At 35.8% G+C, this 22,012-nt stretch overlaps 1 protein-coding gene across 3 annotated transcripts in view; it reads left to right on the forward strand.

Moving 5' to 3' along the window:
• TRIM23 (tripartite motif containing 23) overlaps positions 1–22,012 on the forward strand; it is a 35,356-nt gene that overhangs the window by 6,920 nt on the left and 6,424 nt on the right. The window contains exons 3-8 of one of the 3 annotated variants that reach the window (XM_006074141.3): positions 4,604–4,725; positions 6,772–7,050; positions 7,609–7,791; positions 10,633–10,848; positions 17,182–17,316; positions 21,679–21,808. In XM_006074141.3, coding sequence (XP_006074203.2) covers positions 4,604–4,725; positions 6,772–7,050; positions 7,609–7,791; positions 10,633–10,848; positions 17,182–17,316; positions 21,679–21,808 — 1,065 coding nt within the window. Of the gene's footprint in view, positions 1–4,603; positions 4,726–6,771; positions 7,051–7,608; positions 7,792–7,840; positions 8,707–10,632; positions 10,849–17,181; positions 17,317–21,678; positions 21,809–22,012 lie in introns of those variants that run through there. The other 2 variants (XM_025270467.2, XM_025270466.2) reach the window with 2 other exon arrangements.

Raw genomic sequence — 22,012 nt, forward strand, 5'->3', positions numbered from 1 at the left:
CAGTCCAGTGGTTAGGACTCTGCTTCTGCTGCAGGACGAATGGGGTCTTTTCCTGATCTGGAAACATGCCAAGGTGTGGCCAAAAAAATAAAAAGAACGAAATTCCAAGGAGGTTTCAGTTTCTTTTAAAAGCAGTATTCCTGAAGCTATAAACTAGCCCACTCTTAGGGACTAACTTTATTTCATCTTCTAGGATTTTTATATTCAGTACTTATAGATCAATAGTTGTAAGACACCTGAGAAAGATATGCTAACTTTTTCCACTTTCCTGTAAAACAGGGTTTATCTTAGACATGAATAGGCCATTAAGGAAAATACAGATAAGTACTTGGAGTTTCAACATGGTATTTATTGATATCAAAGACAGAAGAATTTTTAGCATTTGATAACTGCTAACTACTTCTTGTTCTGTGTTAAAATGTATTTAAAGGTCTGGTGGATTTTTTTCAGTTTTTTGCATACTTTTCAAACTTTGCTTTATAGTTTTCAAAATGAATTATTACTATAGGATACCAGATTTGGAAATGACATTTATTAACATTTGAACAGTTATCTTACAACCATAAATTCTATGTTTATTCTTTTTAATGGTGGAATTTTCTCCAAAATTAATAGTTTAAGGTTGTCATTTATTTTTAGTTTAGTAGTACTGTTTAAGACTGTTCAGACTGTATATCATGTGGAACACATTTGAAATTAAAGCACCAGGAAAACAAGCAAGAGTACCCAGATTTTTAGACCAGAAAGCTTTAAAATGCTAAGAAACATTGTTGTAAAATATTTTCTTATAAGGGTAGGATAGAATGTGTTTTTTAAGATTTTGGTAGTCTTTGATTTAACTAAGTAGTATGCTCATTTGCCAGAAAGCTAATATAAGACGGTGTTAGCATTATTATGGATAGCATTAACTTACCATTAATCAAGAAATAATAAGGTTCGGGGGGAGATGTCTTTATTTTTACATTGTTTTTATTGTCCTTTTATTCTGTAATTTATATATATCATACCATCTTCTTTATATAAAACTGTATAGAAGTAGTAATACTTTGCAAATGTAAGATGGACCCTTTCTTCCTTTTGAAGGGCACTGTATCTTCTCTACATAAATACCACAGTGTGGGTTGTTACTACCCTCACTGTGATAACCTAGGAATTCGTGACAGGTAATGGTTAGTGATATCCTAGCTGAAATCAATCAAACCAGTAATTTTGCCTTGAATATAGGTTGTAATTTCTATGTTCTTGTTCAGTGACTAAGTCATGTCCAGTTCTTTGTGACCCCATGGACTGCAGCACACCAGGCTTCCTTGTCTTTCACTATCTCCTAGAGTTTGCTCAAACTAATGCCCATTGAGTTGGAGATGCCATCCAATCATCTCATCCTCTGTTGAGGATCCATCTCATCCTCATCATCATCTTATCTCATCTTTTTCCGCCTCCGCTCAATCTTTCCCAGCATCAGGGTCTTTTCCGGTGAGTTGGCTATTCACTTCAGCTGGACAAACTACTGGGGCTTTGGTTTCAGCATCAATCCTTCCAGTGAATATTCAGGGTTGATTTCCTTTAGGATTGACTGGTTTGATCTCCTTGCTGTCCAATGGACCCTCGAGAGTCTTCTCCAGCACCACAGTTTGAAAGCATTAGTTCTTTAGCGCTCAGCCTTCTTTATGGTCCAGCTCTCACATCTGTACATGACTACTAGAAAAACCATAGCTTTAACTGTATGAACCCTTGCGGGCAAAGTGATGTCTCTGCTTTTTGATACGCTGTATAGGTTCATCATCGCTTTTCTTCCAAGGAGCCACTGTCTTTTAATTTCATGGCTGCATTCATTGTCTGCAGTAATTCTGGAGCCTGAGAAAATAAAATGTGTCACTGTTTCCACTTTTTTCTCCATCTGTATGCCATGAAGTGATGGGACCGGATGCCATTATCTTAGTTTTTTGAATGTAGAGTTTAAGCCAGTGTTTTCTCTCTCCTCTTTCACCCTCAAGAGGCTCTTTAGTTCCTTCTCGTTTTCTGCCATTAGAATGTTGTCATCCACATATCTGAGGTTGTTAATATTTCTCCCGGCAATCTTGATCCCAGCTTGTGATTCATCTAGCCTGGCATTTTGCATGTTGTGTAGTAATTACTATACCTTTTAGCTTAGAATTTTACTCTAATTCGAGCCTATGGAATATGTGTTAATGACTCTTGATATAGTTTGATGTCATTATTTTAAAATTTGTGTTTAAAATCTATTATAGAAATTATATATATATATATAAATTGCAGAAAACTTGGAAAATCTATTAAAAAGTATAACAAAATAATTTGTATTTCCTGCTTATAAAATCAAGTTACTGTTTTTTTTTTTCTTTTCCATTATGACTTATTACAGGATATTGAATAGAGTTCTCTGTGCTATACAGTAGGACCTTGTCATTTATCCATTCTATATATAATAGTTTACACCTACTAATCCCAAACTCCCAACCCATCCCTCCCTTCTACCACCCCAGTCCCCTTGAACTGCTGTTTATATGAAAGAATCAAAATTAGAATTCTTCTTTAGTATCAGTAGTTGTTTATCATAGTTATTAGTACTGGTTATTATTATTTGTGGTTCTTCTCTTCTTTCCTCATGGTAAAATTATACCTCCCTGCTCTCTTATGATTAGGTAGGCAGAGCTGTGTGATTTTCCTGTAACTAGTGAAATTATGAGTAGAAGTGGAGTGTTAACTTCCAGGTAGAAGCTGTTAAAGATAGATTTATGATAGTTTGTAGTAAATTGTTTTCTCTGCTATAGTGAGGTGATACAGGTGGTTGGAGCCTTAGTGGCCTGTGTCCTTGATCATGGACAGTAGGGAACAGAATCTCTCTTGTCTTCACCAACCCCTGAGATGTTATATGAGCAAAAAGCAAATCTTTGTTGTTTTAAGTCATTGAGATGTTGATTTATAGTCACAGAAAGATTAAGTGATATCTTAGGCAGTTGATAGATACTGTTTAAATACTACTAGGAGTTTATGTGAAGAAGGCGATTGCACCCTACTCCAGTACTCTTGTCCCTGGAGAATCCCAGGGACGGGTGAGCCTGGTGGGCTGCCATCTATGGGGTCGCACAGAGTTGGACACGACTGAAGCGACTTAGCAGCAGCAGCAGCAGGAGTTTATGTGTTTGTGTTTAATATATAATTAAAGTATTTGGATACTGTCAAGATAATACTTTTAAATAAAAGACTTAGTGTACTCTTAATCTTTTATAAACAAAGTGGATAGAACTCAGTTTGATGTAGAATGTGTGTGAAAAATTAAATCCATTGAGAAAGCCTTGCTAGGATGGCAAGACAGGGGGAAATGCTGGGTAGGGGCTGCATAAAGATACTTGAGAAGGGAGGTCACAGAAATCAGACAGGAGGGTAAAGATATTTAGCCTAGTTAAAAAATTTTTTTTGGAGAACCATAACTAGAAATGGCTTTTTTCCTTACCTTTTCTTCCAAATTTCCTTCTTCCTTTCTTTTTTTCTTCCTTCCCTTCCTCCCTTAGTAAAGAGGGGCCAAGAAGTACGGAAGCCTTGTAACCATTGACTTCATTATTCTTTTGTTTTTTCAATGCGTATGTACTAGATGGCAGCTTTGTGTTAGATGGTATTTGTTGTATAGAAGCTCAGCATAGCAGATATTCCTTCTAATTTCCAGAGGATCTATCTTTTATTTATAGTCTTAGGAAGAGTTTGTGTTGTGTGTGCTCATGTGTGTGGCCACGTATGCATGCACATATGTTTGTTCACGTGGCCTTTTATGGTCAGTTCTGGGGAAAAGAGACATTGGTCCTCACTCAGATGTGCCCTAAAGTCTTACCTACCTAAAAGGGAGTATCGTCAGACTTTAGTGTGAAACTCTGTGTATGTATGTGAGAAGGAGTTTATGTATTTATTGATTGCCCTTAGGGTTCTAGGTTAGATGAGATATGGGGAAAATGTCTGTAGCTGCTCTAGTTCCAGTTTAGAGATGGATTTATTTTAGGTTAAGTGTATCTTTCATACTGTGGTTTTCTAACATGCATCATATTTTATGACCATATTTGTGGTCATAAAATCAGTTTAATTGTCTGTGAATAAGATTTTTTAAAAAGAAATAGGATAAAACCAATCAGTGTGTTGCACACTGTGAGGGTGAATTTTGGTTTGTAAATCTTCTGTTTCAGTGGTGTGTGTGTGTGTGTGTGTGTGTGTGTGTGTATTATACTGGGTTGCAATGTAAAATGTATTTCTTACTGTAGGTTGCTGTTAAAAATATTTAAAGCACTTGTTTTAGTATATACACTAAAAGTCAGTGAGGAAATAGGATTTATAAATTATATTGAAGTTAAATTATAGAAAAAGAATAAGAGTTTTAAAAAATGTTTCTACTTAGAGTGCTAAGGAGTTCTGTGTTTTAAAGAGAATATTTAATATTGCTGTTATAGCATTAACAGGAAATGGAGAAATTTTGAATTTCCAAAATCTAAACATTATTAATGATTGAACTGTGAGACATTGAAATTACTATCAGGATATGGGGTAAAATAAATAATATTCCATTTTGTTATATTTAGTTTATATGTTTATATTCTAGGAGATTCAGGTGTCTGGGGATTGAAAAAAAATTTTGCTTTATTGGAGCTTTTGGAAAGACTACAGAATGGACATAGTGGTCAGTATGGAGCTGCAGAAGAAGCCATTGGGATATCTGGAGAGGTATTGATTGAACTGTTGAAATATTTGTTGTGACCATGAATTTTTTTTTTAATTTAAAATATTTGCCATTATATGCACAATGTTACCTCACTTACCCTATAAAGTAGGGTTCCAGAGACACAACTTGTCATTACATTATAGTTCTGAAGGCAACAGAATCCCCAGCTGAACAAAAGCAAAACTGAAGCTTGAATTCTCTGAAAATACTATACGCAAACTATATTTTTTGTATGAACTTGTTTCCTTATCATCATTAGTTCTATATAAGGGTAAAGTGAAAGAGTAAGATTATGGATGAATACAAAGGATATGTAGCCTACTTTAAAGCAGAGGATGCAAAAGTGAATCATTCAACAGTTAAAACACAGAGAAAGAGAGAGGAACTCCATGAAAGGGACCTTTTAGCATAGAGATGAAATGCCTTACAGGTAGCCATAGCTCCTGAGGGAATTACTATTAAATATCCTCATGAAAAGTTAAATTGTATGTAGAGGTACTCTCTTTATCCAGACAGGCTGGTGTCCAATAATTATTAGAAAGAAGGCCATTAACACAAGTTAAAATACATTTTGAGCATAAAATTTGTCTATATAACTCATAGACTGTTCTGAATATAGGAATAGTTGTTTAGTAAATAGTTAATAATTTTGACGAACACCTTGAAAACCACATATTTAGTATCAAGGAAAATGTCAGATTGACTTTTTACTTATCTTTTATTAAGTCATGATTTCCTATATAAAGTGAATCAGTGAAAGTAATCTCAAACTGAAGCACTGTTTTCTAAAAATTTTGCAGTTCTTTCCCATGATTTATCTTTTACCTTTATTTTGAAAGATATCAAGGATTATCTAATGTTGATCCTACAAATTTGTCAGCTCTAGAAAGCAGAAGACATGACTTTTTAATTTTATACATATGCATTTTTCATAGTTGCAAACAAAATTGTTTAACTTTGGGTTCATTTTTTATTTACTGTGATACTGAATGATACCATTGATATATTTTCTAATTTTTATTTCTGCAGAAATTTATACCAAATCTTTCCCTTTCCAGTTATGGCCTTTTAGTATTCAGAAAAAGTTTTCGAAGCATTCTTGATTATCTGTCATGTAAAATTGACCACTCAGAATGCTTTTTACTAATTCATAAAAATAATAAACATTTATAAGGTTACATGTAACATAGGGTTTTATTTCTTTCTTAAATTTAATGATTTTCAACCAGGATAGTGCAGTGGACTCAACTATGGAGTTTTAGAAGAAATACACAGCCTGGATTTCATCTACACCTATTGAGCAATGAGTATTTCTCAGGTTGGAGTCCAAGCATCTATGTTTTTAAAAGCTTCACTTGGTTATCTAAATAATAAAATTTGTGCTTCTCTTTTTCTATACATTATGCTGACAAGTATATTTAAAGTATTTACTATCAGTTCTTTCAGTCTTAAAAAAAACAGACTTCTATTCTCTATTGTTCGTTTCTTGTGTGTAAAGTGAGGGGATTTTGCAGTAGATACCTTTGCACTGACAGTGAATCTAAAACAATGGTTGTATTTTTGGCCTCAAATTCATAGCATATTTTGATGATCAGTTTTGGAAATAGCTTTCACTTACCTATAGAAGTGAGTAGTGAATGACCTTTGTATTTAATGATCAGTTTATTTTTATATATATAAAGATTATGGGCTTTTGTATTTCAAAATTTGGCATGTTATAATGATTGGGGTTTAGTTAAAAAAATTTTTTTTAATCAAAGTATAGTTACTTTATGTTAGTTTCAAGCATACATCAACATGGTTTGGTTATACACACACACACATTCTTTTTCAGATTCTTTTCCATTATAAATTGTTATAAGATACTGAGTATAGTTCCCTGTGTTGTACAGTTCCCTTGTTGTTTTCCTATTTTATATATAGTAGTTTGTAATTTATTTCTCCTCCCTCTCCCTTGGTATCTGCTTTGGTAACGGTAAGTTTGTTTTCTGGGTCTCAGTCAGTTTCTGTTTAATAAAGTTTTACTACATTACTTTTTTGTTTATCAGAGCATCATTCGTTGTGATGAAGATGAAGCTCATGTTGCATCTGTATATTGCACTGTATGTGCAACTCACTTGTGCTCAGAATGTTCCCAAGTTACTCATTCTACGAAGACACTAGCAAAGCACAGGAGAGTGCCTCTAGCTGATAAACCTCATGAGAAGACCATGTGCTCTCAGCATCAAGTGCATGCCATTGAGTTTGTTTGCTTGGAAGATGGCTGTCAAACTAGCCCACTCATGTGTTGTGTCTGCAAAGAATATGGGAAACACCAAGGTCACAAGGTATGAATATAGTTAAAGTTGATAACTTTGCCTGCTTTGCCAGCCTACTGTTTATTTTCACTGACTTGGTTCTTTATACTAAAAGTAGAAACTGAAGAAGAGCTAAATGATAAATGGGTTGAGCTTGGTAGCATGAAAGGAAAAGAGAGGTTTATAATGACTTATCAAAAATTTCAGAGTCCTCATGATTCATTCTTTACTGAAAGTGGCTTTCCAGCAGGAAACAAAAAGTCCTTTTCTTTCTGTGCATGTTTTTGTAAAGCACTGGATTGTGTTGATAATATATCAGTTGATGAACTAATGCTTGTGATCAAATTTTAGAGATTTCTTGGTTTCTTAGCAGTATATGAAATTCCAAATTTTAAATTATTTCTTTGAAGGATCAATAATTTTGAAATGAAGGCAAATTAGTATTTCTTAATGCTGTGATTTTGTAAATATGTTATAAAACCCACTTGCAGCTAATGCTTTTTTTATTAATAGGAGCCAGTTAAATAGCATTTTATATCATTAGTCAATACTATGAGTTCTTTTCTATAATTATGTTGCATCTTATAGCATTCAGTATTGGAACCAGAAGCTAACCAGATCCGAGCATCAATTTTAGATATGGCTCATTGCATACGGACCTTCACTGAGGAAATTTCAGATTATTCCAGAAAATTAGTTGGAATCGTTCAGCACATCGAAGGAGGAGAACAAATAGTCGAAGATGGAATTGGAATGGCCCACACAGAACATGTATGGATTTTTTTCCTCCTTATCCTTTTTCCCTCTTACTTTTTCACCTTATAGGATTTATTGAGCAATTCCATTGTACCAGTACTGCATTAGTCAGTGGAAATAAGTTTTTTGAAAAGTCTCTGTCTTTAAGGAAATTTACTATCCATCGTGAAGAGTTTCAAGTGTGGTAACTGTTTACTTTGTGGGGGAAATGCAGGATGCCCTGGCAGTGTGCATATAAACAGCATTAACTTAGGTAAGTCTTGGAAGGCTTTCTAGAAGATGTGATGTCTCAACTGAGATTTAAGGGAATTTAGTCAGGGAGAAGAGTGAGATGGGGAGAGAGTTGTTCCAGAGAGGGAAGCATATGTTAAAATACCTGGAAGTGAGACTTGGACATATTGTAGAAACTTAACTAAGTTCACTGTGGTTGAAGCTTTGAGTATTGGGGTGGCAGATGGTAAGAAAAGATGTTGGAGAATTAAGGGCCAAATCGTGCAACATCTTGTTAGTTATGTTAAAGAGTTTGGACTTTATCTCACAGGCAGTGATGAGCCATTGAAGAATTGTCATAGGAATAACTTAATCAGATTTGCATTAAGAAAGGTTGCTGTTTAATATAAAAAATGAATTGGAGGAACAACAAGATTGGAAGCAAGGAGACGACCTCTTGTGAGGTTGCTGAAATTATCTACTTGAGAATTGTTTGTGGCCCATAATACTGCAGTATTGAGGATGGAGAGAAGCACATGGCTTTGAGATGTTAAAGAAGTAGAATAGGTAGGTCATAGTGATTGATTGATAATATTGATTGATAGGTAACTTGCAGGGTCAAGCATGATGCCTAGGTTTCCACCTTGCCCAGCCTGGCGGATGGTTGTGCTCTAAACGGGGAGGAAGAAGAATTTGGGAGGGGATGATGAGACCAAGGTGGTAAGTTTAATTTGGATGTTGAATTTGTTATGTCTGTGAAATAAATGGAAATACACCCCCCCCCCCCAGCCAACCCCCAGTAAGGTGAAGAGTAAGTGGGTATTAGAAGGTGAGTGTGTCTAACTTCTAAGAGTTTGGCTATGAAGAGAAGGAAGGAACTTAGGCAGTAGTGGTAGTTGCTTTTAAAAATTGAATTGTAGAGGAGAAGCATTTGAGCCTCCCAGGTGGCACTAGTGGTAAAAACCTGCTTGCCAGTGCAGGAGTCTTAAGAGATGTGGGCTCAATCCCTGGGTCAGGAAGATCCCCTGGAAGAGGGCATGGCAACCCACTCCATTATTCTTGCCTGGAGAACTCCATGGACAGAGGAGCCTGGAGAGCTACAGTCCATAGGGTCACAAACAGTCAGACATGACTGAAGTGACTTAGCACACATGCATAGAGAAGAAAGGGATATTTTCAGACAGGAATATAAAACACAGGGACAGACAAAGTATAGTGGTTTTTTTTGGTAATCAAAATTAAAGCCAAGTCATTGGGAATAATGGCTAGAATAATGCTCTGTCAAATGTAGCCAGTAGTCTCATGTGTCTATTTAAGTTTAAATTATTTATCAATCGCAAGAAATAAATTTACTTCCCCAGTCTCACTAGCTACATTTGAAGTACATTTTATGTGTGTGTAGCTAGTGGCTACCATATTGGTCAGCACAGATATAGAACATGTCTGTCACCACGTAAAATTCTATTGGATCTTGTTGTACTATGGTGGAAATATTTATGCCCTCAATAAATATTTATTGAACATATCTCAAGTGCTAAACACTATTCTAGCTATGGAGACAGCACTCTACAAGTCAAAAATACCACCTATGCAGAGTTTGCGTTCTAATGTGGGAAGAGAGACAATATACAAGTAAAATATGGCAGAAGTATTTTATTAGCTGCTTTGGAGAAAAATCCAGAAAGGTGGTATTTGAGGACAGGCTCCCTGAGAAGGGGCATTGAGCAAAGACCTAAAGGAGGTGAGAAAAGGGAACCATGCTAATATTTGGGGAAAGAACATTCTAGATCAAGTACAGAGGCCCTGCAGTTGGAGTGTGCCTTGTTTTCTTAAGAAACTTCGAGGAGGCTCAGTGTAGCTAAAACAGAATGATTAATGGAAGGCATAGCTGGAATTGAGGTCAGAAAGGGCTTTATAGGCACTTGCTTTACTTTATTTCAGGAACGCTTTTCTTCAAAATGTTCATATGGTTCCCTCTCCTACCTCCTTCAGGTCTCAGCTCAGATGGCTCTTTCTCAGGGATTCTGTCATTGAACATCCCATATAAAGGATTTTGGCGTTTACTGTATGTGGGAAACCATGGGAGTGTTTTGAGCATAGTAATAATTAACATTCTGACTTAACATTTAAAATGATCAGTCTGGCTTCTGGATGGAGCATACGTTATAGGGAGCAGGGGTAGATCTAGTGAACCAAGTTAGAAGGCTATTACAATAATTAAGTGAGAGATAATGGCTTTGATTAGGTTGGTAGAGGTAGAGATGATGAGGCATGATCAGATTCTAGATATATTTTGAAGTCACCAGAATTCAGTAAGAAATTAGTTGAGAGATAAAAAAGAGAAGTGTTAAGGGTGACTCCAGTTTTTTTAGCTTGAACAGCCTGGAAGTTGTAGTTGCCATTTATTGAGATGGAGAAAACTAGGTTTGTGGCTGAGGGAGACTGTAGGTTAGGTATTCCTTGTTTTTTTGAAATGTCATTTAAACGGTTGGATATCCAAAGGCTGTATTTAAGGGGAAAAGTCCTGTGTGGAGATATACATTTTGGGATTTTTAAGGTTATAGATGGTATTGAAATTTTCATTATTTCACATAAAAAATCTTTTTTAAGGTTACAGTTGTTGACAACTTATTTTTATTGCCCAAGGTACCAGGTACTGCAGAGAATGCCCGATCGTGTGTCCGAGCTTATTTTTCTGATCTGCATGAAACTCTGTGTCGTCAAGAAGAAATGGCTCTAAGTGTTGTTGATGCTCATGTTCGAGAAAAATTGATTTGGCTTAGGCAGCAACAAGAAGATATGACTATTTTGTTATCTCAGGTTTCAACAGCCTGTCTCCATTGTGAAAAGACTTTGCAACAGGTACATGGTTTAAAACATGGTTAGGACATAGTTTAAGAAGGAGAATTTGTAAGCTTAATCAAATCATTACCGGAAATACATACTAGTTATTAATTTAATAGATAGTTTTATATTATTATATTAACTTCTTGTCATTCTTTATTCATCCCAAGCCCTTTAACCCTTTTTGGCCAAATGTATATACTATTCTTTCTGCTTGGTGGGCTTATGTCTCCCTTTTTTAATATTGGAAATCCTTCTTCAAATTTTTACTGTTGTTTGAAGTTCCTTTTCCTTGCTCTTTTTTGTTCATTGGTTTTTGGTGGGGGGAGGTGGGGAGTGCATCCGTAGCATGAACTACCCATCTCTGCTCTAAGTTATTGGTTCTTTTATGTCACATAAAATCCATGTTTTTTTTGATGCATGAGGTATCATAAGCAATTTGTTACCCATATTGCAGATAATATGCTTTTAAAATGATTTAGATTTAAGATTATTCTAACAAAAATGTCAGTCTTTCTCATTACTGTTTTGGATCTGTCTTCATAAATGTGCAATTTAAGACTAATTGTTGCCCTAGGAACCCTAATATGCTGCAGACACTCTCATTTTTTGATATATTGCTTATGATTGTGTTGATACAAATCATTAGAGAGCTAAACTTTCTACCATTGTAGAGCTTTTTCTCTTAAAAATCTGATAGGCTAGGCTGTAACCACATCAGTCTTGCGTCCTTTAGTCCTTGTCACATTGAATTGTAGTAATTGATGTTTTTGCCATTTATTAAGTTGTCTTCTTTCTCCAGTCCTATTCTGACCTCTGCTTTGTGATGCTGAGATTGGAACGCTGAAAACCTGCTCTGCCAGCTGGTTCCATGTTATTTATGCTTTGCCAGGAGGGGGCAGTAGAGGGAGGCTGAAAGGCCGACGTCATTTCCTGTGGGTTCCCCATTGCTTGGGGTTCATGTGAATCTCACTGCTCACACGAGGAGACAGCTTTCCTTAGAGATCTGAGTTTCAGCTCCATGGGATCCCTCCTATAAGTGTCTAAGTTTTAATAATTCTAGCATCTCTCCTTTATTCCCCCAGCCCTGAGAGTGGTAGCTATTTCTTACAGTTGTTTCCTGCATGAGACCTCCGAGCTCTTTTTACACTTTCAGTTGCCTTGTTAATAACTACACCTAGTTAACAGTTCTTGGTATTAGTTTTTCTGTTCACATGATTGTTGGGGTTTTTGTCTCCTGATTGGAGTTTAATGATACATTATGCACATTTGTCCTTCTGAATGTTGGCTGAATGCATCTTTGTATCTAAATTCTTTGTATCTGATTAGAAAGAGCTTAATAAACACTTGTTTAGCTCAAGCTACACAGCAAAATTGGAAACGGAGCATGTCCTAAATCATACTTGTGACTACTTCAAAATATTTTTATATTTATTTCAGTTAAAAGTATGCTCATGGCTACTGAAATATTTAGAAGTATTTTAGAGTTTCTGAAGCATTTTGTCAAAGTGACTGATAAATGTTAATGACATGGTATTATCTCACTGTTTTAATGCAAATGAAATTGGGGCCTTGGATTCATTCTTCATATGGACTTATTAGTTTTATTCTGATTTATGGCCACAGAACCCTAATCTCAGCCAGTAGTCTTAAAAGTTCCTGCCGCAGAGATACCTGAACGAGGAATGGATGAAATAGCACATATTTATTACCAATTTTGAGGATAAAATTTAATCATCCCTCTCTTCCAAAACAATTGATGCATCGTCTAAGTTCAAGGTGTGATGCTGCTTGGTTAGGGTTTATTTATGAGTCAGACATTTTTTTGTGTGCCTGCTATGTGCCATGTAAATTCTAGGTACATGGAATACGTCAATAAGCAAAATAGGCCAAAAGCCATAATCTTGTGGAATTAGCAACTTAGCAAGAGACAGACAATAAACCATAACCATTTCTAATAAGTAAATTATATAGTATGTTAAAAAGTGATTAAGAGCTAAGGGAAAAACAAAAAATGTGAAGATATAGCAGATTGCATTTTGAAATAGGGTAAGCATCATTGATGAACTATGGAATGAGGTTCGTGACATTATACAGGAGACAGGGATCAAGACCATCCCCATGGAAAAGAAATGCAAAAAAGCAAAATGGCTGTCTGGGGAGGCCTTACAAATAGCTGTGAAAAGAAGAGAAGCGAAAAGCAAAGGAGAAAAGGAAAGATATAAGCATCTGAATGCAGAGTTCCAAAAATAGCAAGAAGAGATAAGAAAGCCTTCTTCAGCGATCAGTGCAAAGAAATAGAGGAAAACAACAGAATGGGAAAGACTAGGGATCTCTTCAAGGATATTAGAGATACCACGGGAACATTTCATGCAAAGATGGGCTCGATAAAGGACAGAAATAGTATGGACCTAACAGAAGCAGAAGATATCAAGAAGAGGTGGCAAGAATACACAGAAGAACTGTACAAAAAAAGATCTTCATGTCCCAGATAATCACGATGGTGTGGTCACTGACCTAGAGCCAGACATCGTGGAATGTGAAGCCAAGTGGGCCTTAGAAAGCATCACTACGAACAAAGCTAGTGGAGGTGATGGAATTCCAGTCGAGCTATTTCAAATCCTGAAAATTGATGCTGTGAAAGTGCTGCACTCAATATGCCAGCAAATTTGGAAAACTCAGCAGTGGCCACAGGACTGGAAAAGGTCAGTTTTCATTCCAGTCCCAAAGAAAGGCAATGCCAAAAAATGCTCAAACTACCGCACAATTGCACTCATCTCACATGCTAGTAAAGTCATGCTCAAAATTCTCCAAGCCAGGCTTCAGCAATATGTGAACTGTAAAATTCCTGATGTTCAAGCTGGTTTTAGAAAAGGCAGAGGAACCAGAGATCAAATTGCCAACATCCGCTTTATCATGGAAAAAGTAAGAGAGTTCCAGAAAAACATCTATTTCTGCTTTCTTGACTATGCCAAAGCCTTTGACTGTGTGGATCACAATAAACTGTGGAAAATTCTGAAAGAGATGGGAATACCAGACCACCTGACCTGCCTCTTGAGAAATCTGTATACAGGTCAGGAAGCAACAGTTAGAACTGGACATGGAACAACAGACTGGTTCCAAATAGGAAAAGGAGTACGTCAAGGCTGTATATTGTCACCCTGCTTACTTAACTTATATGCAGAGTACATCATGAGAAATGCTGGACTGGAAGAAACACAAGCTGGAATCAAGATTGCCGGGAGAAATATCAATAACCTCAGATATGCAGATGACACCACCCTTACGGCAGAAAGTGAAGAGGAACTAAAAAGCCTCTTGATGAAAGTGAAAGTAGAGAGTGAAAAAGTTGGCCTAAAGCTTAACATTCAGAAAACGAAGATCATGGCATCCGGTCCCATCACTTCATGGGAAATAGATGGGGAAACAGTGGAAACAGTGTCAGACTTTATTTTTTTGGGCTCCAAAATCACTGCAGGTGGTGACTGCAGCCATGAAATTAAAAGACACTTACTCCTTGGAAGGAAAGTTATGCCCAACCTAGATAGCATATTCAAAAGCAGAGACATTATTTGCCAACAAAGGTCTGTCTAGTCAAGGCTATGGTTTTTCCTGTCGTCATGTGTGGATATGAGAGTTGGACTGTGAAAAAGCTGAGCGCCGAAGAATCGATGCTTTTGAACTGTGGTGTTGGAGAAGACTCTTGAGGGTCCCTTGGACTGCAAGGAGATCCAACCAGTCCATTCTGAAGGAGATCAGCCCTGGGATTTCTTTGGAAGGAACGATGCTGAAGCTGAAACTCCAGTACTTTGGCCACCTCATGCGAAGAGTTGACTCATTGGAAAAGACTCTGATGCTGGGAGGGATTGAGGGCAGGAGGAGAAGGGGACGACAGAGGATGAGATGGCTGGATGGCATCACTGACTTGATGGACTTGAGTCTGAGTGAACTCTGGGAGTTGGTGATGGACAGGGAGGCCTGGCGTGCTGCGATTCATGGGGTTGCAAAGAGTCGGGCATGACTGAGTGACTGAACTGAACTGAAGTGAACTGAAGCATCATTGAGAGAAGGTGAGATTTACTCAGACTCAAATGGGAAGAAGGTGAAGGGAACTATCTCTTCTTAATGAAGAATATTTCAGTTGAGGAAATGGTTAGTGCAAAAACCCTAAGGTGACATGCCTTGTGTATTTGAGGAACAGCAAAAGAGGGCAGTATGGCCGTAATGGATAGTGATAAGTGATGGAGAGAGTAATAGGAGCTGAAATGAGAGAAAATAGGGAATTATATATAAGCAGAGCCTTTGGGCCGTTGGAAGAACTTTAACTTTTACTGATTGAATTGGAGAAGCCATTGTGAGGTTTTGAGCACAAGAATGATTTAATCTTACTTAAAAGGATCTGGCTGATATGAAGAATGGCAAGGAGAAGGAAGGAGTTCAATAGTTAGCGACTATTGTGGCATTCCAAGTGATAGAGAATAGTAGCTTGGATAGTAGGGGCTAGAAGTACCCAGATTTTGGATATCTAGTAGGATTTGTTGACAAGTACATGTGAGAATGAGGAAGGAGAAGACAAGAAGGACTTCAAAGTTTTTGTTCTGGGGATTGGAACAACCAGATTGCTATCACCTCATATGACTATGGCTTCCCTCCTAGCTCAGTTGGTAAAGAATCCGCCTGCAATGCGGGAGACCCCAGTTTGATTCCTGGGTTGGGAAGATCCCCTGGAGAAGGGATAGGTTGCCCACTCGTGTTCTTGGGCTTCCCGACTCAAGGGAATCCCTTGAGTCAGCTGTTCTTGGCTCAGCTATAAAGAATCCACCTGCAATGCAGGAGACCTGGGTTCGATCTCTGGGTTGGGAAGATCCCCTGGAGAAGGGGGAGGCTACCCACTCCAGCATTCTGGCCTAGAGAAGTCCATGGACTGCATAGTCCATGGCGTCGCAAAGAGTCGGACACTACTGAGCAACTTTCACTTTGTTTCTTTTCATATGAATATACAGCAGTGAGCAAAAACTGACAATGCTATTTCTTTCATGGAGCTTATATATTGTTGGAAAATCTGTATCTTATGACGAATACATTGGCATATGTATAGAATATTTCTGGAATAATATTTGAGCAACAGGAAGGAAAGAGCCTGGGACTCTAGAGTGAGACAGAGACATCACAGTTTGACCTTTAGTCCTTTGTTTTTGGAACCAATTCGTGTATATCTTTCATTATTGTGAAAAACTTTTATAGGAGTACTATATATATGTGTGTGTATATATATATACAAACACATAGAAATATGTGCATATGCATTCAACTTGCTGCATTTTGGGACTGGACATTGCTACGTAACCAGCATCCAGATCCAGTAACAGGGCATTACCAGGACCCCAGAAGCCCCTCAGACTCTCTTCTAGTAACTACCTGCCTTTCCTCCTAAGGATGAACCACTATCCTGATTTCTAATGTATACTTTGTTTTTGCCTGTTTTGGTAATTAATAAAAGTGGTAATTATTATTATTACCCACTTTTATAATAATAATAACTCTTATTACAATTATTATTGTATATAATAATTATATATACAATTAATAATATTAATACAATATTAATATATACAATATTATTGTATAATAATAATTCTTATTACAATTATTATTGTAATTAATACAATAAGAACTCTTCATGTCATGTCTACTCTTATTTCATGTGAAATTCATTTTGTCAAAATGTAATTGTAGTTCATTTTTATTGTGATAGTGTTGCATTTGTGAGTATAAAATTATTTATCTATTCTTATGTTGATGGGCTTTTAAATTATTTATTAATGTCTGACTATTGTTATCTTAGTCAGATTTACACATAAATTAACTTTTTTGTTGTTAAATATGCAACTCTTGCGACCCCATGGATTACAGCATGCCAAGATCCTCTGTCCTCCACTGTCTCCTGGAGTTTGCTCAGATTCGTGTCTGTTGAGTCAGTGATGCTGTCTAACCATCTCATCCTCTGCTGTCCTCTTCTCCTTTTGCATTCAGTCTTTCCCAGCATCAAGGCCTTTTCCTGTGAGTTAACTTTTTGCATCAGGTGGCCAAAGTATTAGAGCTTCAGCTTCAGCATGAGTCCTTCCAGTGAATATTCACAGTTGATTTCATTTAGAATTGACTGGTTTGATCTGCTTTCAGTCCAAGGGGCTGTAAAGAGTCTTCTCCTCGAGCACCACAATTCAAAAGCATCGAATCTTCAGCAGCTAACTTTGAATACTATACTGTTAAATGAGCTTTTCTTGAGTTTTAGTGATATCTCTTTTCCTGGTTTCTTTAAAAGGTTTGTAAGAAATATCATCTCCTTTCTAGGATGATTGTAGAGTTGTCTTGGCAAAACAAGAAATTACAAGGTTACTGGAAACATTGCAAAAGCAGCAGCAGCAGTTTACAGAAATTGCAGATCACATTCAGTTGGATGCCAGCATCCCTGTCACTTTTACAAAGGTAATGCATTCTGTACTTCATTTTTAGGTGTGTTTTTGAACACATAATTGTTCACAATTAAATCATAATTGTTTTACCTTCCATGGTAATTAGCTTGAACAGACAACTAAGAAATTAATGAACCACAGGATTAAAAAAGAAAACTTTATCAGTGGAAAATAGAAGGTGGTGTAATGAATCTTCCTGTACTCATCACCACCTATTTGAACAGTTAAAAACCTTTTATTTCACCTACACTTCTCCCAGTCTCGTTCTACCTACAATCTCCCAGGTTATTTTGAAACGAATCTCAACATATTTCATCCCAACATCAAATCATTTTTAAAACACGATCAAAATACCATTACCACACCTAAGAAATTAAATACATCTTTAATATTACCCACTATTGAATTAGTATTCAAATTTCCTAGATTGTTAAATAAATTTTTTTAGGTCTGAGACTGTATTTGGCATTTTTTGATATGTTTTGGTCTCTTTTCAAGTGGATACCCCTAATTTCAAAAGGTACATGTGTTTCATTTTGCTTTTTTTGAGTGCCTTTAAAATTGTGAAGCATTCACATGGTCCGGAGTCATATCTACAAAGCAAAGTACATTCAGTGAAGTCTAACTTAAATTCCTGACCCCTCCATCCTTTTCTTCCCTTCTCCATAGAAACCTATTAAGAATTTTTCTTAGTTTTTTCATCATTTAAAAAAATAGAGAAATATGTTTGCATGTACGCTCCAGCCATTTAAAGGTAGAGTACTGTACTCACTTCTCCACCTTGCATTTTGATTTGAGGGTACATCCTAGAGGTCACTCCTTAGCAGTATATAGTGACCTTTTCCATTCCCTTTTACATCTACAAGGCACTTGATTGTAAGTATGTACATTTTTTTATTCTGGTAAAAAACACAAAATTTTTTACCATCTTAACCATTTTTTAAGTGTATAGTTCAGTATCGTTAAGTATATACACATTGTGTGAAACATTGCCAGAAATTTTTCATCTTGAAAAACTTAAACTATACCTTATAAACGACTGCTCCCCTATTCCCTGCTTCTCGTCATATGCTGGTATCCACTGTTCTACTTTCTGTTTCTTTAAATTTGACTACTCTAAATTTAGTGTATACATGGATAGTATTTGTCTTTTTGTGACTGGGTTTATTTCACTTAGTATTATGTCCTCAGAGTTCACCTGTAATGTAGTATGTGACAGAATATCCTTTTAAGTCTAAATAATATTTCATTGTTTGTATATGCCACATTTTGTGTATACATTCATCTATCAGTGGGTATTTGGGTTACTTTACCTCTTGGTTATTGTGAATAGTGCTGCTGTGAACATGATTGTATAGACATCTCTTTCAGGCTTTGTTTCCAGTTCTTTTGGATAAATACCAGAAGTGGCACTAATGGTTCATATAGTAGTTCTGTTTTTAATTTTCTGAGGAAATGTCATACTCTTTGCTTAGCGTTGCATCACATGATCTAAATCCCACCAAAAGTGCATGAGGATTCCAGTTTCTCCACATTTTCACTTATTCTTATCTGTTTTGTTTTTGATAGTAGCCATCCTGATTGGTGTAAAGTGATATCTTATTGTGGTATTGATTTGCATTTCTCTGATGATCAGTGATGTTAAGCATCTTTTCATGTGCTTCTTGGTCAGTTCTGTGGAGAATTTTTTACAAGTCCTTTTGCCTGTTTTTCTGTTTCTGTCTGACTTTTTGTTGTTGAGTTGTAGGAGTCCTTTATATATTCTGTATATGAATCCATTATCAGACACATGATTTGCAACTATCTTCTCCCATTCTGTAGTTTTCTTCTTCACTCTATTGATTGTGTCCTCTGATTCACAAAAGCTTTTAACATTGATCTAGTCCCATTTATCTATTTTTGCTTCTGTTGATTGTTTTTTATGTCATATCCAAGAAAATCATTGCTAAATCCAGTGTCATGAAGCTTTTCTGCTGTTCTATGAGTTTTATAGCTTTGGTTCTTATGTTTAGGGCTTTACTCTATTTGTTTATAATCCAGATATTTAGAATTATTATATATTCTTTATAAACCTTCCATTTTTCCATTATATAATGAACTTGTCTCTGACAGTTTCTGACTTAAAAATCTATTTTGTCTGATATTAGGATAGCCAGCCCTGCTTTTTTTTGGGTATGATTTGCATCCCAAAGAAATTAGCATTTTTACCATCCTTTCACTTTCAAACGTGTGTTTCCTTAGACATAAAGTGAATCTCTTTTGTAAACAGAATATTTTTAGATCTTGGTTTTTCACCCATTAGGTCACAGTATGTCTTTTGAGTGGAGAGTTAAGTCTATTTATATTTAAAGTAATTATTGTTAGGTAAACCCTTACGATTGTCATTTTGTTCATTTTCTGCCTAACTTGATACTTTTTTTTGTTTTACCTTTCCTCTTTCATTGCCTTTTATGTTTTATTGATTTTTTTTTTTTTTTAGTGTCATGGTTTGAGTTCCTTCTCATTTCCTTTTGTTTATATTCTATGGATTTTTGTGTGTGTGTTTGAAGTTACCGTTACAATTACATAAAATATCTTAGTTGTAACATTCTGTTTTAAATTGATAACAATTTAACTTCAATTGCATACAAAAATTCTATTTCTCCACAGCTCCACCCCCTGTACTTTATGTTATTGATGTCACAAATTATATCTTTATATACTGTATACTTATTAGCACAGGCTTATAGTTTCTTTTAATGTGTTTGTTATTTCATTTCCATGAAGAATTAAATTTATTCACCCAAATTATAATAATGCAGGTTACTATTTGTCCCTGTAGTTATTGTTACCATTTTAGATTTTCATATGACTTCATATTGCTGACAATTTCAGTTTGAAGGACTCCTTTAGCTTTTCTTTTTGAGCAAGTCTAGTGATAATGACTTCCTCAGCTTTTGTTTTTCTAGGAAAATCTTGATTTTTTTCCCCCATCATTTTTGAAGGACAGTTTTGCTATATATAGCATTCCTGGTTGAAGCCTTTTTCTTTCAACACTTTGACTATATCATCCCATTCCTTCTGGCCTGCAGTGTTTTTGCTGAGAAATTTGTTGATAGTCTTATGGAAGCTCCCTTTCTGTGATTAGTCATTTTTTCTTGTTGCTTTCAAGATTATCTGTTTTTGAATTTTGACAGTTGGGTTATAATGTATCTTAATGTGGGTCTCTTTGCATTTATCCTAGTTGGAATGCATTGAGCTAGGATTTTTATGTCCATTTCTTTCCTCAGATTAGGAAGTTTTCAGCCATTATATCTTCAGGTAAGATCTCTTTGCCCCTTTATTTCTGTATTCTCCTTCTGAGACTCCCAGTCCGATGTGTCTCGTAGGGTCTTTTCACTTTTCTTTATTGTTTTTTTCTCTCCCAAATCCATGAGTCCAAATTACCCATGTTTTAAAAAATTAATTCTTGCAAAAATCCTATGTAAGTTTGGTCTATTTAAAAAATTAATTGAAGGATAATTGCTTTGCAATATTGTGTTGGTTTCTTCCATATATCAACATGAATCACTCATAGGTATGCATGTGTCCCCTCCCTCTTGAACTTCCTTTCCACATTGCTACCCCATCCCACCCCTCTAGGACTTTAGTCTATTTTTAATGCCCATTTTATACATGGGGGAAGTGAGGCAGAGTAGTCATGCAGCTAGAAATTGAACAAGTATGTTCATTGCAGTATTATTTATAATATAAAAAAATCAGAGATGATCAAATATTTGTCAATGGGGATTGGTCAAATGGTAAATGGAATATAATAAAGCAATTGAAAGAAAAAAAGTAGTTTTATATGTTTGAAATGAAAGGATTCTGTAAGGTACTATTGAGTGTAAAAAGTGAGTTGCAGTGTGTATTTTTTTTTTTTAAGTGTGTCTGCCTTGTGTATGTCAACCAGTGTATGATGCACAGGAAGATGTCTGGAGGGATACATGTGAAATTGTTAACAGTGAATACTTATAGGAAGTAAGCATCACTTTTTATTTTTAATTAATATATTTAGCACAGCATGAAAAATCTTATTTAAAGAAGATTCAGTTGAGCTAGAAAATCTGGGAAAAATAAGTGTGTGTGTGTGTGTGTGTGTGTGTGTGTGTTTTAGCTTACATAGTATGTAATAAGTTTTATTAAGCCAAGATTTAATAAAGCAGTGAGGATACATTTCCTCTTTGTAAATATCAGAATCAGGGTATTTTAATATGGGAATATAACTGATTTTAATGGATTGAGGAATGAGTAGGAGACAAAGTAATTAACAAAGGTTTTTTATAAATAAAAGTGTAAGTGCTAGTACTTTTACTCCATATCAAAATTAAAAGATTTATTTTTTAAAAAATTTTAGGACAATAGAGTTCACATTGGACCCAAAATGGAAATTCGAGTTGTTACATTAGGATTAGATGGTGCTGGAAAAACTACTATTTTGTTTAAATTAAAACAGGATGAGTTCATGCAGCCTATTCCAACAATTGGTGAGTATGCATATTGCTTTTACCTTAATGAATATTTTATAGGAAAAAAACCCTAACTTACAGATGAGTTCTCAGGGCCTTACTTTATGCCCATCTGATGTGGAGATTGGCTGTAAGACATCAGCATTTCAGAGGAAAAATGCAAGGTTCAGTGACTGTGGGATTGAAATGTGGATTGAGGGGGGATAGTAAGATATAATAGAA

This window comes from Bubalus bubalis, chromosome 19, assembly GCF_019923935.1.
Source record: "Bubalus bubalis isolate 160015118507 breed Murrah chromosome 19, NDDB_SH_1, whole genome shotgun sequence".
NCBI classification, from domain to species: domain Eukaryota; kingdom Metazoa; phylum Chordata; class Mammalia; order Artiodactyla; family Bovidae; genus Bubalus; species Bubalus bubalis.